Here is a 22,680-nt window from a genome sequence, read left to right as displayed (position 1 = left end):
GTCCAATACTTAAATGCACTTTGGATGCTTTTTGTCTGAGAAAATGTACTTACTCAAACCACGCGCTTTATTATTCATAGTATGTACGACGTCTGTAGGTACGCCGTTACATCAATATCGCTTGATCTGTTTTATAGGTGATGGAAATATTTTTAAATTTCGTTTGGTACGGTTATCCACTTATCTATGTCTTCTAATGATAATGTCCTCTAATTAAACGCCCACAACTACGTAAATGAGCGTGTGCCGTGTATTAAAATAATATATCAAATAATCTACAAAAAAAAAAAAAAAAGCAACTAAACCTAACGAAATAGTAACTACCATGACATTCATTGGTGAGCAAACTGCAAGTTAAAAACGTATTCATAGTTTTTTCATCATGCTCAAAAATTCTGATGTACCTACATATTGAAATCGGAATTCAAACGAGTAGTTTCTACTGAATTATTCTACTACGTATGTATTACTAAGATCTAAGGATTATAGTTTATTGAATACTTTAATATAATATTATAACGTATACTACCTATGGGTAATGCATAAAACATGAAATAAATATTGATCAGTAATTTTTAGTTTGCGAGTATATGTTTGTTGTTTGTTGTTTTTCTTTTTTTTTTCTTTTTGACAGGTCTTATGTTTAACCCATAACTGTAATATTGAATGATCTCATTCGACGATGCCATTATAATAATAACATCAATAAATTATAATAATAAATATGATAACAATAGCTCATTGGCTCTCGCACATATGCGAACACTCTTCAATATCTCATCAATCCAATTGTGTTTAGGTGTTTGTGTCTTTATTACGATCAATCTAGTATATTATGCTCCATCTCAAGTTCATTTTATTATAAATATTTTTCATAGTTAGCACTCCGTTTTTTTATAAACATTTTGTTAAATAAATAATTCAAAAAGGTCTAAATTAATAGTATGTTATGAAATTCATCAAAATCGCTAAAAGTTGAAAACTAATTTGAAATAAAAATTTAAAAAACTTTACTTTTTGTATCTAAGTTTTGAATATTTAATATTAAGTAGTCAATACTCAAACCATAAAATCTAAAAAATATTTACAGACAATTATTCTTTATAAACGTTTAAAGTTAAAATTTGGATAAAATAATTTATTTAAACAATAAAAAACTTTAATTATTTTATTATAATTAAAAAACATTATTTGTGGGAAATAAAAACTTTTAAGCGAATTATATTGTTATGAATTTTACAACACACAATGAGATTTTTTATTTATTTCAAAATACTTTCGATTTATACTATGCATTTATTTCTATTGTTTTACGGTATTTACAGAAAAATGCAATTATATTTTGAGTTGTATATTTATTTGTTAAAATATGGTGAAAATAAATATTATAATAATTACAATTAAATCACACTCGACACCTAATATACAGCAGATCGGTACCCACTTGCCTAAAGTTTTTTTATTACTTTGATTTTATTAGTAGAGATTCTAAGTTTTGAAACTAAAAAAAAAATGACCCGCTTAATAATTCTCAGAAAAAGGTTAGATCTTCTATGTATTTTTGGAAAAATGCCACCGCAGTATTTTAACCTGCACTGCAGACTATTAATGTTGTAGCAAATCTAAGTATTTGAAAAGAAACTCTTGCCTTTGAGTGCTTTATATTAGTGGGTTCTTACTTTATTTCTTCTTTTTATGTATACTTACTTACATAACGTCTAAACCTCAGAATTATAATAAATAACAAACGAGTCAAACATGAGACCGAGTTAAGTTGAATGGCGAGATAAATCACTCTGTACTTACCTATATAATATATTATACGGCATCTAATAATAATAAATAATAATAAATTCGAGTGATGTTTCGCCGGAGGGCGGACCGTATGTACATAATAATATGACGAATGTTCGATGAACGCGACTTACGAGGGATCGCCGAGTACAAAAAAAAAAAGAAAAGATAAATATATATATATATATAGGTATTTCGCAAACGCGCTCATCGAGGAAGAAACGGTCTCCTCGCGCCTGCGAATCAGACTGCTGCTTGGCGTACGTGAACGAAATACCGATTTTATTATTACTATTTTTTTTTTATTTTACAACGAATAAAACAAACCGGACGTGAGATTCGCCCTTATCGCGGACCGCAATACATAGACGAGCACTGATTACATGATTTTTCACAGACGTCGAACGGACCGGCGGCGGATTATACACCCCAAGCTCGCCATCGTTCCGTATAAAATAAAAATTTATCGAATTGTTTTGTTTCCGTATATCGATCTGTGCTTGAAATGAAATGCTAGTATTTTCAGCGGCACGCCAAACGAGTGTTTTTTTGCTAGTCGCTACTCTCTCTCGTCTTCGTCGTCGTTGTTCTATGCCTACATTTTTGTCCGGAAAAATGTTTTATTTTGTTTTTTCTATATTGTTATCATTATTTTTTTTTTTTTTACTATTATCGTCGTTTCACAAGTCACGTCAATTTAATGTAATATATACATCGTGGTAATAGAAATACAAATACTCGTATGAGTTAACGATATAGGTATAAGGTGTATGTAGTATATCGTGAATGATGATGATAATATCGAAGAGTTGAGTCACTAAAATTAATTTTCGAACACCCACAACAATAATCGAACTAAATAACTAGGGGTTAAACGACGTCATTTTCCCTCGTAATCCGTTCGTTTTTCTCCTAATTTAAATACAAGCTTAAAATACGAAAATATTGAATTTATTTTGTCCCAGGAGAACGGCGAGGGTATCATAATTTTATCCTACTTCAGCTTTTTTTTATCTATTGATTTCTCAAAATATGCATTGTGCATGTTTTCAACATTTTTTGTGTGTGGATTTTTAAATTTTTATGTAAATTAAATTGATCGATAACAATAAAATATATGATAAAGTAATGACAGAATATTTATCACCATTTACCTAATTTAGGCTAAGATTATATTAAAAAGTAATAGCACATACGTAATATACTAATTCCCCAAGTTAGGTTAATAATATAAATTAATGATTTATTAAATTATTATGATAAAGTATAGCACCTATGGGTAAATGCATGTATGTATATTTTTTGATATTTGTGAGTCAAAAATTTATACCCCTTTCAAAAAAAAAAAATCTGTGTACACCACTGTAGCTGGACTCGTACGAAATTGATGAAATTAACTTTTAGAAATCGATCTACTACGGTAGCAAGTAAAAAAAAATGTACAAAATAACTATATACGCGTGTACCGTAAGAGAATAAACTATATAGATTACCATATTATGGTTTATCTTAGTTCATACGTGCGACGTAAGTTTATTATTTTTTTATTTTACAACGAATAAAACAAACCGGACGTGAGATTCGCCCTTATCGCGGACCGCAATACATAGACGAGCACTGATTACATGATTTTTCACAGACGTCGAACGGACCGGCGGCGGATTATACACCCCAAGCTCGCCATCGTTCCGTATAAAATAAAAATTTATCGAATTGTTTTGTTTCCGTATATCGATCTGTGCTTGAAATGAAATGCTAGTATTTTCAGCGGCACGCCAAACGAGTGTTTTTTTGCTAGTCGCTACTCTCTCTCGTCTTCGTCGTCGTTGTTCTATGCCTACATTTTTGTCCGGAAAAATGTTTTATTTTGTTTTTTCTATATTGTTATCATTATTTTTTTTTTTTTTACTATTATCGTCGTTTCACAAGTCACGTCAATTTAATGTAATATATACATCGTGGTAATAGAAATACAAATACTCGTATGAGTTAACGATATAGGTATAAGGTGTATGTAGTATATCGTGAATGATGATGATAATATCGAAGAGTTGAGTCACTAAAATTAATTTTCGAACACCCACAACAATAATCGAACTAAATAACTAGGGGTTAAACGACGTCATTTTCCCTCGTAATCCGTTCGTTTTTCTCCTAATTTAAATACAAGCTTAAAATACGAAAATATTGAATTTATTTTGTCCCAGGAGAACGGCGAGGGTATCATAATTTTATCCTACTTCAGCTTTTTTTTATCTATTGATTTCTCAAAATATGCATTGTGCATGTTTTCAACATTTTTTGTGTGTGGATTTTTAAATTTTTATGTAAATTAAATTGATCGATAACAATAAAATATATGATAAAGTAATGACAGAATATTTATCACCATTTACCTAATTTAGGCTAAGATTATATTAAAAAGTAATAGCACATACGTAATATACTAATTCCCCAAGTTAGGTTAATAATATAAATTAATGATTTATTAAATTATTATGATAAAGTATAGCACCTATGGGTAAATGCATGTATGTATATTTTTTGATATTTGTGAGTCAAAAATTTATACCCCTTTCAAAAAAAAAAAATCTGTGTACACCACTGTAGCTGGACTCGTACGAAATTGATGAAATTAACTTTTAGAAATCGATCTACTACGGTAGCAAGTAAAAAAAAATGTACAAAATAACTATATACGCGTGTACCGTAAGAGAATAAACTATATAGATTACCATATTATGGTTTATCTTAGTTCATACGTGCGACGTAAGTTTATTATTTTTTTATTTTTTTTTGTCACGAATAAACAAACACTGGCCTCACAGACGAGACGGCGCGGTGGGGTATTATACGTATACGATGACCACAGATATGCATACCAATACCGTAGTGCGTGTATGCTGCGCGCGTCACTCTGAAGTAGTTATGACTCGTCGTCGTTATTAATAAGGATTTATTTTTTATTTTTTCCAATTATTATCATTAAAACAAATCGAATGTCACCATATAATATTGTAGTAACGATAATAATCATTATACTCTAGCTTATATATATATATATATATATAGTTTTATGTTGTCGGTATATAGGATCCGGCGATTTCCGTTCGCATAATTGCACAAAATGTCCTCGCGAATAATAATTGAATGCGGCTCGTAATCACCGGAGAAGGAATGTGATGTGCAAGTGTGTGTGTGTGTCTGTGTGTGCAGTCTGTGAGACAATGGTTGATGATTTACGTCCGCGCCCGCGTCACGCGACACGCGCGACCTTTTAAGCAATGCGTTTTCTGCGCGCGATTTACAGAGCTGGTATTAATTATTTTCGGTTTTAGGTGCTCGGAATGTGAGTGTTGTACTGCAGTGCACTACTGTACGTACCCACACACACACAAACATAGGTACACGCACGCATACTCACGTCATTTCCATTATTAAAGTCGGCATACCGTCGCCGATTTTATTATATATATTTTTATAGACCGTCCCGTTGTAGCTGCAGTGGCGCCAGTGGCGGCGCCCGCCAGGTCCACCTCGATAAAATAATATATATATTGCGTGACCGCGTGTAAAAAATTTAAAAAATCGGTTTAGTGACTGTTAAAAAACCAATATGATATCAGTTTTAATATTACGTATTATAATATTATTTTTATATATAGTTATTCGTCAAAGCTCGAGAAAACTTCAACGACGCGTTGTCGATATATATTATAACACTAATAATAATACGAATATGATTTGATATACCTGTCGACCGCTGTGTGACCCGCGGGTATTGTCTCACGCTCGGGTCGCTAAATGCTAAATATCGACACGAAATATTATTAAAATAACGGCAGACGTCTCGCGCAAACATAATAAATATTGGCCACGGACAGCCGGCCGACCCGCAACTAGGTTATACTGAATACGGGGTTCTGGCGCCGCCGCCACCGCCGCCGACGACGAAGTAATGTGTTATTATTATTATTATATGCGATTAAATTGTTACGATTTACGATATAATATTTTATAGTATCACGACACATTCGGCATTGTGTGGCCGTAAAAAAATAGAAAAAACGTGAAAAACACCCAAATCGATTTTCCACCGCAGAGTACAACGGCGAACGATGGCCGATAACAAACACGATCGTATAATGTAATATTCGCACGCATGTGGGTGGTGGCGTGTGTGTGTGTGTGTGTGTGTGTGTGTGTGTGTGTGTGTGTGTGTGTGGGTGGGTGGGTGTGTTCCTTAACCGGTATTTGAAAAGTTCCTTCTAAAGTGAAACTCATTCCTGCAGTACGCTGCGGCGCGGCTTTGTTCGCGGGCAGAAAAAATAGCTATATAGTTCGTCCTTTCGATCCTTTAAATTAAGTTACTGCCGAGACTCGGTAGCTATATATTGTACCTAGTATTATATACCTGCCTACTGTTATATTATGTTGTTTTCGACTTTACCGTCTTTATCGCGACGGTCTTAGTATCCGGGGCGGGTGTTTTTTCGATGCAAATCATAATAAGTATCCTATACCTATATTATAGTATTATTATCTATCCCTGGAAAGCTTAGTGATTTTTCGATAAGTCGACTATTACGCTATTCTGGGCATCGTTACACGTCCATGCGAACAAAACGTTTCTCCGGTAATGGTAAACAAATTTTTTCAGCAAAGTCAAAGCAGTTTTTTCTATTATTTATGAATGATATTGATAAATAAACGATTTTTTTTTTTTTGGAAACAAATTGAATTTACTACGCCAACTTAAAATGGCTAAAAATATAATGATACTGAGCAAGATATTATATTATGATAAACTTAATTGAAAATAGATTCAGCTTTATGAAAGTTTATTTTTTTTTTAATTAATCAAAACAATATTTTTAGACGCACGAGTAGATGTAATGAAATTTACGATTTCGACATTTTAATTAATGTTGTTGGTTATCACTAAGTCTAACATTTAAGTACTTGAATATTTGTTTGAATACTTTTAGATATTATTCATTGTACGTATTAATTTTAATAGCTACCTACTACAGTTGTAATACTCTTCTAAAATGTATTTAAATTATTTATAAAATAATTCACATTGATTAAAATTCACAACTAATTAGCTGAATACATATATTTGTTATTTATATATTATCGTAACTTAAGATATTAAACCAGTCGTTGTTTTTTAATTAATTTTGGATTTTATTCGTATTCTTCTTTCATAAAAGATTAAAATATTGAATTATATTATTTTATAAATTGTATCTATTAATTAATTAATGCTTATCAAAAGCCTTAAAATATATAGTATATAATATTAATATATACAATTTCAAAATTTTTAATTGCTCTTTGTTTAATTATATTATTATTAAATTGTTTACGAGTACTTATAAGTCATAGTCTATTAGCATATTTACCTTAGCATTTTATTCATTAAATATTATTAATTTATAATCCAAACATCTTATAGCGACTGTTTAGTCCTTTAATTAAAATAACAATCATAACACACGTATTTTGTTGATTAAAGTTCATACTTTACAACTTGGCGGAGACAAGAGGTTTGCAGAAAATGCGTAGCACCCCTTAAACAAAAAAAAAGTTCCAAACATATTATTATCATGCTTTTAAATGCTGAACGAATCGAATCGTAGTGTATACATATTTAATATACTATTATGATATAGGTAACCTGACAATTTATAATAATTGTTAGCATTTAGTAACTAAATACAATACTATTAGTATATTAACACATATACATAATAATAGTAATATTTTTTATTGGGTAGGGTTAATATTCCTAGTAATATTTACATCCACTGAACATGCCTGTCCGTGTTTCTCAAGGTTTATCAAAAAAGATTATAATACTCGTATATCTGTGTACAAGTATCTAATTAAAAATGAATCAAAGTTTATTGTTTTATATTTTATAACCTAGAACGTATTTTAAAAATATTCAGAATACCTATTGGGACTATTTCTGCGTCGTAAACTCAATAAATTATTCGAATACAAAATATTCTGAATAATTTTTAGTAAAAGCGGCTAGGAATCCGGTTACACTATAGATCACTACTAGATTATAAAATCCGATTCGCAAAAATCCTGTTTTTATAATATTATGTACCCAAGGCCGTATATCTAGGGGGCGAGGTTGAACCCCCCGACTTTATTTCGTGTTATATTATGTGGTTAGGTATACTATACTAAATTACCTACAAAACATTATAATAAAATTAGAACACAACTTTTTAGCTTAAATCTCTTCACGAAATTAATTTCCAGTTATGGCCTTGTATGTACCTACACGATAACATGTCAATATAGGTACTTAATAATAATAATAACATTATTATTGTTATATTATAATACAACTACATTAATATAATATAATAATATCGTACCCGAATATATATCTATTTTAATTTACAGTGTATACGAATACGTATTTTGACCGTTATGTTTTTGTCTCATTCGCAGGCAACACCAACAGCATATTTGACCGGAATCCCTGGCGCGAGTACCCAGGTCGCCAACACTTATACGCCATACTTTAGCGCCGCCGGCCCGTTGATTGGACCGACCGCAATAATCACTTCAGACCCGAACAATCCGCTGGCAATGACCGTACAGCAGACAATGGTTACGCAACAGAAAATGCCAAGGAACGACCGTCTAGACGTTAGTAAAATAAAAAACAAATCCTTTTTTGACCTTATATAGTTTCATCTTTGTTTTAAGTACTAATTTTTATTTTCCACCAAAGTATTAATAATAATAATAATAAAAAAAAAAAAAAATAATAATAATAAAAAGCATGACTACCACGGGATCAAACTATATAATAATATCATCATTATTATGTACTTGATCTTTTAGCTAAATAATTTTTTTTTTTTTTAATCTTACATCTTTTTAGCTAACACCTATACGTTTTCTCACAATACGTGGAGTTGTTTTTGTTATTTTACATTATTAGACTATATAATTATTACTATTTTAACACTATCACCTGTTATATTGATATATACCTATATATAGTAGCTTTTTGTTTACATAAAATTATTACATCATTATATGCGTACTTATAGTATCTATACATATACTACTTCTAGTGCGTACACAATATATAGAGGTATCTACTATCTATATATTGATGTTATAGATAATTAACTAAATTAACTCTAGAATTCATCGTGCCGCGTGGTTGTTAATAATATTATGTTGAACATTATGTACTTTTGCTAAACAAACTCGCATCGGCCGATAGATATTTAATTTGTTTGTTTGGTTATTTATTATTATTATTTTAACTTATACCTAACGTCTTTGTAGATTTATACGATGCCATTGGCAACGTTATGTTTCTATTGCTTATTATCAGATAAAAATCGTATTACCGTTAATGCGACAAAAGTTTTTTTTTATATTTAGCGCACACCTTTTTATTTTTTCGTTACTGCGTAGTACGTACATATCATGAATATCTACACTATAGTTGCTGCGACTGTCGTGTGACTTTTATCTAATTACTTTTTTACTTTAAAATACGTATCACGAAAATCTGAGAAAGGTATCACTGACAAACAGATTTTATACGATTTCAACTTAACTTTGTGACCCGTTCTATTTTTATTTTAATAGGAATATTAATTGTTAATGCATTTCTAGTATATATATACCTATTATATACATCCCTGTACATCAGTTCATATCATTTTCATTTTTTATCTCTCATTTATTTGCTCAGACTTCAAAGGAAATTAACTTTAAACCGACAACAATCATTTTAATTTATAAATGTTCAATAGAGAAAATTCTAACAAAAATTCTTTGAATATCGAACCGCGCGATTCATTAATATAACAATTATATTATTTGAAGTTGCCGTTGGATAAGTAGAAGAGGGCTCATAATCTAAAAAATCACTATTGTGTTTAAAAGTAAATCGATATTTTTCTCATCAAATGACTCGTATGACATCATTAATATGCATTTCCAGTTGACTGCTTGCCCGCCAAAATGTAATTTACTCAATGATCCTGAAACGTACTTCCCCATTTGTAATTATAAATCTCTCTCTATATATATTTTATACATAATATATTTATCAAAAATTAATACAACTCCTAAAGACCTAAACATAACTAAGCAGTTTTTGACAAATTTGAAGAGTACTAAAATTTACATTATATTATATCACGTGTGACAATCTAGTAACAATCGTAAATTTGTTTGTGTTTCATACAAACTGAATCGATAATGAACTAAATAAAAAAAAACACACGCAGTAATACCTATAACATTTCAAATTATTACAAAGCTCACGTTTTAATAAAATTCCTCGGTGTTTAAATATTATATTACAATAATATGCGAAACGAAACAATTTGTTAATTGAAACCAACAGCGATATAAAAAAGTTGTACTTATTACATTTTATATTACATACACCGACACGCCGAATTGCAGCAACACCCTCAGGTTGCCGCATAAACTTCGGCCAGGCTTATTTACGTGACCCTGGGTGTGCTGACTCAATACATGTGATATATAACTCACCAATTTATTTTGGCATTAGTAACTTTTTCCACCGGTAACGTTTGAACTGCTCTGAAGCAAATAGGAGGGTCGCGCCACAGCTGAATCTGTTGCCCAGACCAACATATATACGGATATTATTGTATTGTTATCGCTGTGCTCGCTTGCCGACCAGAAATCCTATTCCCACCATACCCGGAGTACTAGAGACTAATAATAATTAATCGAAAAACCTCCCCGTGTTGATACCTGGATCTACGTGTGTGTATAGCGAGGGGTATTTTTAAAGCCTCTTCAACACGATTTCTTTTCATTTGGTCGGCTTAAAACTGTTTCAACCGCGGATTTTCTGATCGCTATTGGTCTCGAAATAAAGGATATTTACAAAAACGACTTAGATTATTTCACCCATTAAAAATCAGACGTAAACAATAAGTTTCTCTGCGGCACAATAGATTTCGAAATGGATGTATTAAATTCCATGTTTTCCTTATTTATCACTAAACCATAATTTTATACATACCCGCGCTATATTTTTTTTTATAGCGTCCAAAGAACCTATAATTTATCGATATAAAGATTACACATACTTTTGACTTTCCAACACATTTAGTTGACTCCAGAGCATCGAGATCGTTTTAAGACTAGATTTTTGTTTATAAACCATAAACATAATCTCAATAATACGTCGATTTTACAGTAATGATTTTTATAATACGACAATCGTTTCAAATGATAAACGATCTGACCAGAAATTTTATATTTTTATCACATATTATTTAACCGCGGTTATCCATTATTCAGTAACCACAATATGATAGTGCTAAGTTAAAGTAACATATTATTATTATATATTATTATTATTAAAGTAACGCGTTAATACTTTTTTTTAAAAAAAAAAAAATGATAAAATAACCGATGTGATAAATTATTAGTGAGTGGCAGTGCATGGCAAAATCGTAAATTTGGAAAACGAAATGTGATGCGCTATTATTAAGTATTTAGTACTTATCGGATTACATTAATAATAATTGGGGAGGAAAAGTTTTTCAAATTTAAATAAGAATATATTATATCAGTAAGACGCAGGCGATGCGGTTAAGGATGTGATCAAAATCACAAGGACGAGATTTAGTGCACGCGAGTGAGTCGTTGAGGTTTGGTTTATATGAATATATCAAATTAATGGCGGTTTAAGATAGTATACGAAAAAATCCCTTCGAAACCTTGTGCCGTTGATGTTTTAAACCTTCATGACTTATTTCAGAATCTTTTTCGACCAATTTATCTCTTCGTTACAAAAATAATTGCAAAGTATAATAATTGTATTGTGTCCCGTGTGTTAATTGCATCAGTTCACACTTTTCTGTAGGCTGTACTGCCGTGCGGTTGTTTAGTCAATAATTATTTTTCTCGTGTATACCTATATACTTTGTACGACGTCGATAACATCAACCGCCACATCGAAAAACACACTTAAATAATGTTTTCAACGGGATTATATATACGAATATTATACGTGTTTAACATTCGAGTTCAAAATCAACCCTCAGCTATGAGGTCTTTTAATTTTAGTCCGATTAAGTGTTGCACAAGTATAAAGTAATAGTATTATGCATTGCGCATAATATAATATTCACTCGGTGTGGTTCCACAACAAAAATTATCGCACTAAGACGAAAATACCGTTAAAATGAATGTGTATAAACGCACTTGGAGTTCCTTCATCATTTATAACACGTGCCTGACGTCGCATAAACCGTTTAGGTTAAGAATATTAATAGCAAATTAAAAATACCGACGACCATACATAACACATTATGCGGAAGAACCGTCAACATCGAGGGTCGCAGAATATATACACATATACATTTAATGTATGAGATGACCAATTAACCCGGGTTTAATTAAAATGCCATCAGATCCTTTCCTGAACAAACAACGACAAAAACGACGACGACGACGACGACAATGACGTACAACGTATAATATGAACACACTTGCATAAATCAAATGCAAATATAAACCAAAGTGATAATATTACTCATACCTACTCTATGACATACTAAGTTTGATGGTCTTAGAGAGATTGTATATCATGTATATAAATAAAATTTAAAAATATATTATTACGAGTTCGTATTGTGCAGTATATCGTCGGTTACCTGACTGTACAGCTAAGTTTATTCAAGTCAACCTCAAACCCTATACTACGGTTACTACACCGAAGCCTGGATATTTAAAATTGCATCAATAAATCAGCAATGGGAGATGATTGTCTCAATGTTTTGTATAAAAATATTTATAATACTCAACATGCTTGTCGAATTTGACTATATAAATAACAATAATCTAATTCACGATGATAAAAATCAGAAATATAAAAACATTAAACACTAATCTTATAATGTGAAGTCGTAACATTTTAAAAGTTATAAAAATATTGTATCTCTACTTTAGTTAAAATGAAGATTTTTATTACTCGAAAATCGTATTTATAAGAATCCCTTTGGCCAATAATTCAATAAGTGAAATAAAACAAAAACAACAATAATATATTATAGAATATGTACATATACATTATATATATATATATAGTGACAAGTGGAAAGTATACTCAATGCTAAATAATCGCACATTATCGATATTGCAGTCAACCACTCGGAATATTTATTAGTCCGGAAATAAGAGCTTAAGCGCTACAATATAGAAACACAATATTTTACGGAGAACTGTTTAACCTAAATATAATATATTTTTTTGTAAAAATTTCGCTCTCCTCTACCAAATCAATAATAATTGATGGAATGATCCTGTCGCCCAGACGTAATTGAAATCGATAACTTCTTGACAGAAGAGCAGAAAACTTTTTTTCATTATATAAAAACGAGATAAATAATAATGACGAATTCGAAAATTCAATTTTATCGTGAATCCTGTTTTACGTATAACACTCAGATTTAAATTTGAAATTATGCTTGAAAACATTGATTTTTCAGTCGCTTAGTGAACCGTTATCCAATACTGTATATTATTATCTCTACTATATTTCTCACCGAGAACACACTCGTACGTTATATTATACATCGTATATAATCTGTGGCAATAATTCATCGCTCGGTCGGTTTACTTTAAGTGTTCGTGTTCTCCTTGATTGGTTTTAGAGTGAATAAACTAACTTCAATAAAATTATGTGTATCGTACACATAAAATATTTGTGATCTGTATAGGCTTCTATTATTCGTTGTAGCTGATATAGCTAGGGCGGTACAGTATCCTAAATGGGAATTAATATCGTTCAAGTAATTTTGAATGACGTTTAGTAAATGACAAACTCTTAAATACACCAACCCACGATGTTCGTTATAAGTATAGAGATACTATTTAAATATATATATACTTATATATAATATAATTTTATCAAATACTCGCCTATAGCTATTTCAAATAATAATTGAATATATATATACACTACTGCAGTACACGGCAATCAATACTAATAATGAATGTGCACAACATGGTTGTCGGATGCAACCATCAATTTCGTTTTACGTTCATAAACTACCTAAATAATTATCACGTTTGCGTACATATATTATAATATATGCTCAGAAATTCGTAATAATAATAATTGTCGCCTGCAAAATAATCGAACAGAGCTGGTACGAAAATTATTTTAACGATATATTATAATAATAATATTCAGACACCGTGTAAATGGAATTATTATATATACAATGTGTAATCCCAAAGTTTTCTTAAGCTTCACAGAATTTCCGTCCATGTCCAAAGGCCATAAATAAAGCGCGGCTCGTTCTAAGATAGCAATTTTAATATTCAAATGTATAACTCATAAATGTTGATTAGCTAAGTGTATTTTGTGAGCCATCTACTTTTGATTTATTACATTAATACATTCGAACGAACAATTTATGCGTTTCGTGTCCCGCGGCTATTTGATAAACGAAAATGATCACAACGCGAATAAAAATACATACAATGAAATTGCACACGCGCGTGATCGTGAATAGTTATGAAACGAATCCTCTTCATAATTTTTTTTCAATTAAAATATTTTATAATTATAAATTCATAAAAACTATTCATTTTCACAATCAAGAGAAAAAAATAAAACGATCCGTCTTTAAACAACGGGACGTTATTATATAGTATGGTAGTTCATTTGACATAAAATTTGATCATTAAACTTGACTCCTTTAAGAAAACAATATCGACAAAAGTCAAAAGAAATATAGGTACTTTGATAGAGAAAAAAATATCGACTTTGATTAAAACGCTTGTACAACGTATAGTATACTACATACTGAATGTATCAAAAAATAAATATTTTTGACGAGATTAAATTAGAGTGGTAATTTCTAAATATTGTTACTTATTAATTTATTACACAACTACGATATGCGTGATGAAGATATGAAATACTGTGTCTGGAAAACACACATAGAAATATAGAATATGTGTAGATAGGTATCGAAGAACTTCACTCGAAAAATTATTTATACAGGTGTACTGATATAAACAATAATAACAAAATTAATAATATATAGGTATATAATATACAGGTTAGGTTTGAGACTCCAATTAACCAATTATGTGATAAAAAAAAATGTATTTTTTTTTCATTATAGGTAGTCATTTTATTTATGAATTGAAATATTATTAATAACATTTGATTTTACATAATTTTTAATTAATGCAACACAACATTTTTGAAAAAAAGTTATACTTTTAGTTATTTAATTTTAGGATTTTCAAATTATGACATACATATTTGTATTTTCAAGTATGATATTTTTTCGGAAATACCAATATCTAAACACCGTTTAGATAACTAGTACAGTTAATTAATTTAAAGTATTCAAAGTTTAAATTAACAATTTCCGGTTTATCTTTATACCACTTTATTACAGGATAACAATAAAAATAGTATAAAATATAATTATCTTTCAAAAACGTTGTGTTTTAACGACTAAAAATCATGTTAAAAAAAATCGATAAAATGAGACCGTTCAGCTATATATACTATATAGATATATTATATATGTATGTATGATGTTTAGCTCACTGCAGCGGTGTCATGTGATTTTTAATTTTAACATAAAATTTTTTCGAAAATAAAAATACAACTTATTACTTAATTAATAATATAAGGAATAATAATTACTACTATATAAAAACGTATTAAAATTATTATTTTTTTTTCTATTAAATAACCTCCTCCCACTTCCCAGCTCAACGTGTTAAGGTTTACAATTAGTTTATCAACGAGTTATGTGTTTCAGATGGATATGAAAGCCGTTGGAACATTTTATTACGAGAATTTTGTAAGTAAATAACTTGTAAATACTGTTGATATTGTTGTAATATGAAATTTTTGAGTTTCGAAATGATGCATTTCAAAGATTCACGTCATTCCAATAATATTATGCTCTGAAAATGTGTTGTATGCAAAAGAACGAAAGACAATATTATATAATAATAACGCATTAGAAATAAGAGGCATTCCGTGGTGCAGCGATAATCGGTCCAAGCTAATTATTTTTTTTTTTTTATTGCAGATATTATAACAAACTGTCATTGTCATATTATTATTGTTCACACGCATTAATTGTCCAATGCAAACATGCGACCATTTTTATAACCGTCTTTAAATATTAATATTATTTATACGGTCTAGTTTCGCCTCATCCATTTATTCCGCCATTCCGTTTGCTTACATCATCACATCATATTCATTTTAGAAATCGATACAATGAAAACGCTGCTTAACGTGCCTTATTTATTTTGTTAATTGCTACCATTTGCTTATCTGCTTGAAGCTTACTAACTCGGTAGGGTTGATTTATGTGTTAATAATGTAGTGCAAAAACCACAGTAACAACGGCTATTTTGGACCTTAATAAATTAACCCTTTCGCCGCCGGACGTTTTCAGCAAAAGAGAGACTAATATTTTTGAAATTTCGGAAAGCATAATTTTCCACGTTTGGCCTCCGAAAACTGGTAAAATTTATAGAACTCGGCGCTCAGATGATGAATTTATGAAATACATTTCAAAACAGTCTTGATTACTGTACAAATCAAAAGAGACATTTAATTTTCATACTGAACTATTTTAGTTAAATACGGATTGCAGTAATTTGTTTACCACACTTTTTAGGAGTGATTAATTTTCATATAACTCATAAGCAATTTCTATCTCATAATTTGTTTTCGTATAAAAGTTTAATATACGAGTACTACTAAAACCATTGAATGGAATTGAAGGATAATATGATTTAAAAATTATAGTAATTAATATTAATTTATTACAATTACAATTTGTAAATATTTTTTAGGTATAATAAGAATTAAATTAAATAGTATTTTTATAGTAAATATATTTAATATTTGATATATATATTTATTAATGACTGTTATTCGTATTTGCTAAAGTTTAATCATTCAAAAATAATTTATTTGAACCTTAATAACGCATAAAAACTTTTCAAAAAAATGTAATACAATAATAAAGATAAGATAAAAATAATTGAATGAATCGAATGATTGACAATGTGTGTTGAAAAACCCGATAAACTTGTTAAACAAAAACAACTCAAATATTAAAAAAAATAACAATTTATCTTTAGATAATATTTTCAATAAGCTACATTTTTATTGTACATTGAACAAAATATGTGCATTAAAACCAACAAAATGATTCAATAATGCTAAAAATGCAAAATAAAAGTTTTAGTTTTGAAGCACTCGTTACGAGAAACGAATTATGTACATGGAAAGCGTTGTCTAAGATCAACTAAAATGATGCACTTTTCATTTGAAAGTATGGCAAAATTCTAAATTATAATGCTTATAAAAAAATATTGTGGCTATAAATTATTTTTTAATTAAAAAATAAACCACTTATTAGGAACCTTGTATTAATTTTTCAAGCACTTTTATCTATTCATTCATTTCGCTAATAAAAAAAAAAAAACTAAAAAAGATCAAAATTGCAATTATCTATAAATATCTTTTAATAAGTCAAGATTTTTAATTGTAACAAAAAAAATATATTTAGTCAAAATGTGGTTAAGCGTGAAACTTCTCTTTTTTCCAAAATTTCTATTTGTTTTTCCCAGAAAAAAAATGAAGTTTTTAATTTTTACTTCTCCAAAGTACAAACTAGATAAAAAAATTTATCCAAAAGCATTCCCAAAGTTGAAAATTGAAGCATTTTATTGACAATTAATAGTATACTCTTGTACACAAAAAAAAACATATTATTGTATAGTCAATAAATTCATCAATTCGTTCTGAATCTTAAATAAGGTGATCAAATTTTATTTTTCTATTATTATTCAAGGCTATTTCAGCTTTTTCATATTTACTTGAAAAAAATTTAAAGCAAAGTTCTATCCTCGATAAAGTCCTGTAAATATTATAGATTTTATGACTTATAACATCATGTAAACTGTATAAAAATATTAGATAATACATTAACATATCATAATTATTTCAAATTAACCAGTGACTTAGTAATACATTTTAATCTTGGAGAAACAATTTTGAATTCTTAAGATTTGATTATAGCTCATACCTAACTATTGTGTATATTATTTTATTGAACTAAAATTAGTTTCAATAGTCATTTGAACAATTGCCAGGTGTTTTTTTTTTAAAATAAATAAAGCACACCGTGTTATACCGTTATAAAAGGTTCAAGCCAAAGTATTTCAAGTCTCCGAAAAATATTGAGCAATGAAATATAAATAAATATTTGGCGCCATCTGTTTAATATAGTGACTTTTTAAAATCTAAATTCTAAATTTTAAATGGGACCATTCCTCACTATATTCTGTAATACTCACATTTTTTGTTAGTGTTTTTCCGGTCGTATACTTACTTACCTAAGCCGATTTTCTCATGACGTTACAACTCTTAAACCGAATTGAATAGAAGCTCGATTGTAATCCAATCAACCACGGGCGAGTTGACCATCTCGGTCGGATTTGTTTTCTAAATAGGCCAACACTGACTTACCTGTGAACTGAGATACATTCAAATTGAAATATATCGTGTGTCTTATCTTATGTTTGTTCGTTTTTTCTAGGCCGAAGGTAGTACAATAATTTCACATAAAAAAAAAACTTTAAAACGGAAATTTTAAATAACTAGATGTTTTTATCAATAATTAATTACTACGTTATTGAGTAAAATTTGAAATTATTATGACATTTTTTCTTGAGAATATCGGAAAAAGGTCTTGCCGTTTATCTGATTGCGTATTGCATAATTAAATAATAATATAGATAACTCTTGAGTTATAGTTTTTAAACTCTTATAATATGATTTATTTGTGAAACATTCGTCAATTTATCACTTCATTATAAACAAAAAAGATAAAGAATTAAAAAATTAAAAAATTAAAACATTGATTGGTATTAATTATTATAAAACTTTTTTCTTTTGCAAGTATTCTTCAAGTGTACAATTTAATTGTTTAGACCTGCCTTATTAAGATTTTTGTTGAATATATTAAATAATAAATTATATTTGTATCATGTACACCCCATGAGTTAATAAAATTATTATTAAAAAAAAAACAATCAATATTTGTGTTTTAAATACAAAATGGTACTTTATTTTTTCTTAAATACCTATCTAATAAACGATCATTGTCTTTAAAAGTAAGAAATGTTAAGTTGTAAAACTTTTTAATCGTAATCTTTAATAATCTTTATTCAAATTATTAATACAATAAATTATTATTAAAGATAAATATGAAAATCAAGGTTCTTAGAAGTTACAATTAATAATTCAATTTTGATCAATTTATTATACCTTTATAATAAAATACCAGAAAAAAAAAATAAAGTTTTACATTTCTTCATTACTATTTCATAAGAAATACTTAAACAAATATTTATTAATTTAGCTTATATACCTACCTATATTTCACATTCTGATGACAACAAATCCATAATTTTTCATATCACCTTGAAAATATCGGTAGATTCGAAACGGACTTATTGAAAATTTACTTTTTGCAAAGCTTTCTTTTGCTTCGTTCGCATAGTTTTATCACATTTAATACGCCATAATAAAATATCCACATGTATATGGCGTATAAACTTACGACTCTAATATTAAATCCAAGAACCCATGGTTATTTTATAATTTTATAATACTCAATGTAAAAACTTTAAACATAATACTTACTGTTGAATATGTATCTAAAGTTATATATATATAAAAAAAAAAAACATTTTAACAGATGCAAAAGTAATAACATACACCCCATCCAAAAGTTTCCGTTATTTACGTATATTATTGCACCCCTTGTTTAAAGTTATCTCTGTTACTTTAATTTAGAAAAGAGCGAATTACACTCTTTCTTTTTTAAAAATATTTCAACGCACCCCTTCTAATTTATCTTAATGACATACAAGTCGATAAATCTTTTGAAAACAAATTATCAGTACCTACCCTTGTTCAGTAATTTTACTTACTACTTATTTTCAATTCATACACTATCGGTCTTCATGTTGTCAATATATATAGATATACCGAATTGAATACATCATTAGTATTTAAACAGCACCATTAATTTAAATGATATTAACTACTGTCTTGGTTTGAACTGTAGGTTCTTTATGACAAACTAAAAAATATGCATGCTTTTAGTTTTAAATATATTTTATGTTTTGTTCTTATATAACGATAGCTAATTACATAATAGGTACTAATATAATATTTTATAATTTAGAACTTATAATATTATGATTATATTGGTTTAGTTTAGAATGTAGAAATTAACTGCAGTGTGTTATCAGATCAGAATACAAATTTGATATAAAATAATATGATTTAAATATTTTCAAGTAGCGTTGTACCTACATTTGTACACTAGAGGAATGGCATTATGCCATACGTACTGAGTTAAAGGCAAAAAAAAATATTATTATTCAACTTAATATGTTTACATAATATTATTATTAGATAATACAAAATGTTATATACGTGCGCATGGTTTTTTTTAAAATACATCATTGATATACTTCGATAAATCAGAAAAATATTAAATAATAACCGATAATCATTTATAGCAACTAAAAAAATTAATCGAATAAATCATTGATCAACACAAACCTATATATTATTATCTTAAATATATCAATCAATAGACCACCACATCGATGTTATTAGATCTATTTATTCTTAATTGATAATTTCGAGTGGAGAATAAACAATTTTTTTTTTTTTCAGCAATTTTATAGTAAATACAAAAATATTTTGAAGAAGCTAGAATTTAAGTAAAAATATTTTACAATTTTTTTTTTTAATAGAAAATAGCGCTTTTAATTTCATCTTTTTCAAAACACCTGTATGTTATTTTATGTTATAACTTGAGTTATTAGTAATAAATAAATAAAAATTCAAAAAGATTAATGAAATATTTTTTTAAAAGACAACTTTATTGAGCTAAAATGTACAAACGGGTTATTATATTTTTAATTAATAGTGATATTTCGATAAGAAGGGATATTTAGAGTTAGGTCCTAAATTTCTCATGGAAGGAATACGCACGCCTATGAATGCAATACCGTAATAATAATATTATATACATAATCAGCAAAATAATTACGGATTACAGCTTAGTTTACTCACTAAAAACTTTAAATTTATTTAATTTATGTTAACCTATTTTTATTTATTTAAACATAAACTGAATTATATTGCAATAATAATACACGAAAGAATTATTTTTTTAGTTTTTCGTTTTTCATTACCCATTTTATTAGTCTATCGATAATTCATTAATTATCATTATAAATTATAAATCAACAACAATTTATATTATACGTTAATTGATAAGTTAAAATTATTGGTCTGACTGCAAGTACATCTATATAACTATTCAAAGTGCAGAGATTCAGTGTTTTATTTTGTTATACAAGACAAATATTAATGGTTTCCAGGCATTTCCGGGAATGATGCAGTACAAACGAGCCCCAGGCGACAAGTCTGGAATGCCGGTGTTTCAACAAAACACGGGAGCTTACCAACAATTGCTTCAGCCATTCGTGCCAGCCGTATCTTGTAAGTCTTATTAAATATTTACGAAACCTGTGTTAGGTACCTGTTGAAATGGTTTATAAGAATATATACATATATTATATATGTATTCTTATATGAATTATGCCAGTAGAGAATTTTATTAAATCAACAAAGTAGTCTCGGCAAAAATACGAGTTGTGTTGTACAACTACAATGAGAGGGCAGCAAACAGATGTTCTGGAGAGCTGAACGACTTCTGAAATAATATGCCCAGTTTTAAAATTATTATGATATTGGAAACTATTTAAAATTCCATATTGAAAATATAAAACTTTAAATCGTTTTTATAAAATATATGCCTATACCAGATTGAATTATATAATTTTATTTTATATACAGAATCTGCTAACAATTTAATTCAATTTAACCACATACTGTTAAAATCATACTTCTTACTATTGTATCGTTATAATTTTTTAATTTTTAAGTTCAATACGTTTTTTACTATTTTGAATAACAACACACATTTTTAAATTCTTTTTCTGATTTAAAATATTTTTTAGAGTATTTCGATTGATAAAAATGAAAATTCGAATGAGTGGTTTATAAGTTATGAGCATTTAAAATTTGGGTAAGAGGAATGAAGTAGTATACGAAAAAACCCCATAACATGTTGGTCTATTACTCCGCTTGGAGCTTACTATAACTTTCAATGTTTATAACTCAAAACTATACGTACGAATTTTTGTGTTTTGAAATACTCCAAAAAATTTTTTTCCTAAAACGTTAATAGAATTTAAAATTGTTTTATTAAAAAACCACCCTGTATACCTACATCATTCGGAATATACACTGAACAATGTATGTTTTAACAATGTAAGAAACTTCATGGAATTATGAACGATCAAAATCCAATTTATTTTTCAAAAATTGTTTAGTAGTGACTTTAAATTAGTAAAGACGAATATTTTGAAAAAAAACCTTATACTTTTGAGATAATCAGTATTTACTGTTAAATTAAGAAAAAACTCTATTTAATGTACAAAATAGCTTATTATATGTTTGAAGTGATGGACGGTGGGACACTCAGGGTTATTATTTGTGGCCATCCTTTCATTTATATTTACAATGAAATATTATCTCATATTTCTACTCTTAATTATTTTTAAGAGTGTAACTCTCCTGCTTTTTCTCTCTCTCACTTTTTCTTAGTAATAATAAATTATACAATTATTGTACAGTATAATAAATAATTTTCTTATCAAGCTTAAATGTATAATTCAATTAAA

At 28.5% G+C, this 22,680-nt stretch overlaps 1 protein-coding gene across 4 annotated transcripts in view; it reads left to right on the top strand.

Annotated features, from left to right (window-relative positions):
- LOC114122537 (protein muscleblind) overlaps positions 1–22,680 on the top strand; it is a 160,715-nt gene that overhangs the window by 133,209 nt on the left and 4,826 nt on the right. For 3 of the 4 annotated variants that reach the window (XM_050207834.1, XM_050207832.1, XM_050207833.1), the window contains 3 exons: positions 8,272–8,472; positions 15,636–15,677; positions 21,313–21,433. In XM_050207834.1, coding sequence (XP_050063791.1) covers positions 8,272–8,472; positions 15,636–15,677; positions 21,313–21,433 — 364 coding nt within the window. The remainder of the gene's footprint in view (positions 1–8,271; positions 8,473–15,635; positions 15,678–21,312; positions 21,434–22,680) is intronic. The other variant, XM_050207835.1, reaches the window with a different exon arrangement.

This window comes from Aphis gossypii, chromosome X, assembly GCF_020184175.1.
Source record: "Aphis gossypii isolate Hap1 chromosome X, ASM2018417v2, whole genome shotgun sequence".
Taxonomy (NCBI): domain Eukaryota; kingdom Metazoa; phylum Arthropoda; class Insecta; order Hemiptera; family Aphididae; genus Aphis; species Aphis gossypii.
The sequence above is the reverse complement of the archived record's forward strand: the minus strand, read 5'-3'. Positions and strand labels throughout refer to the sequence as shown.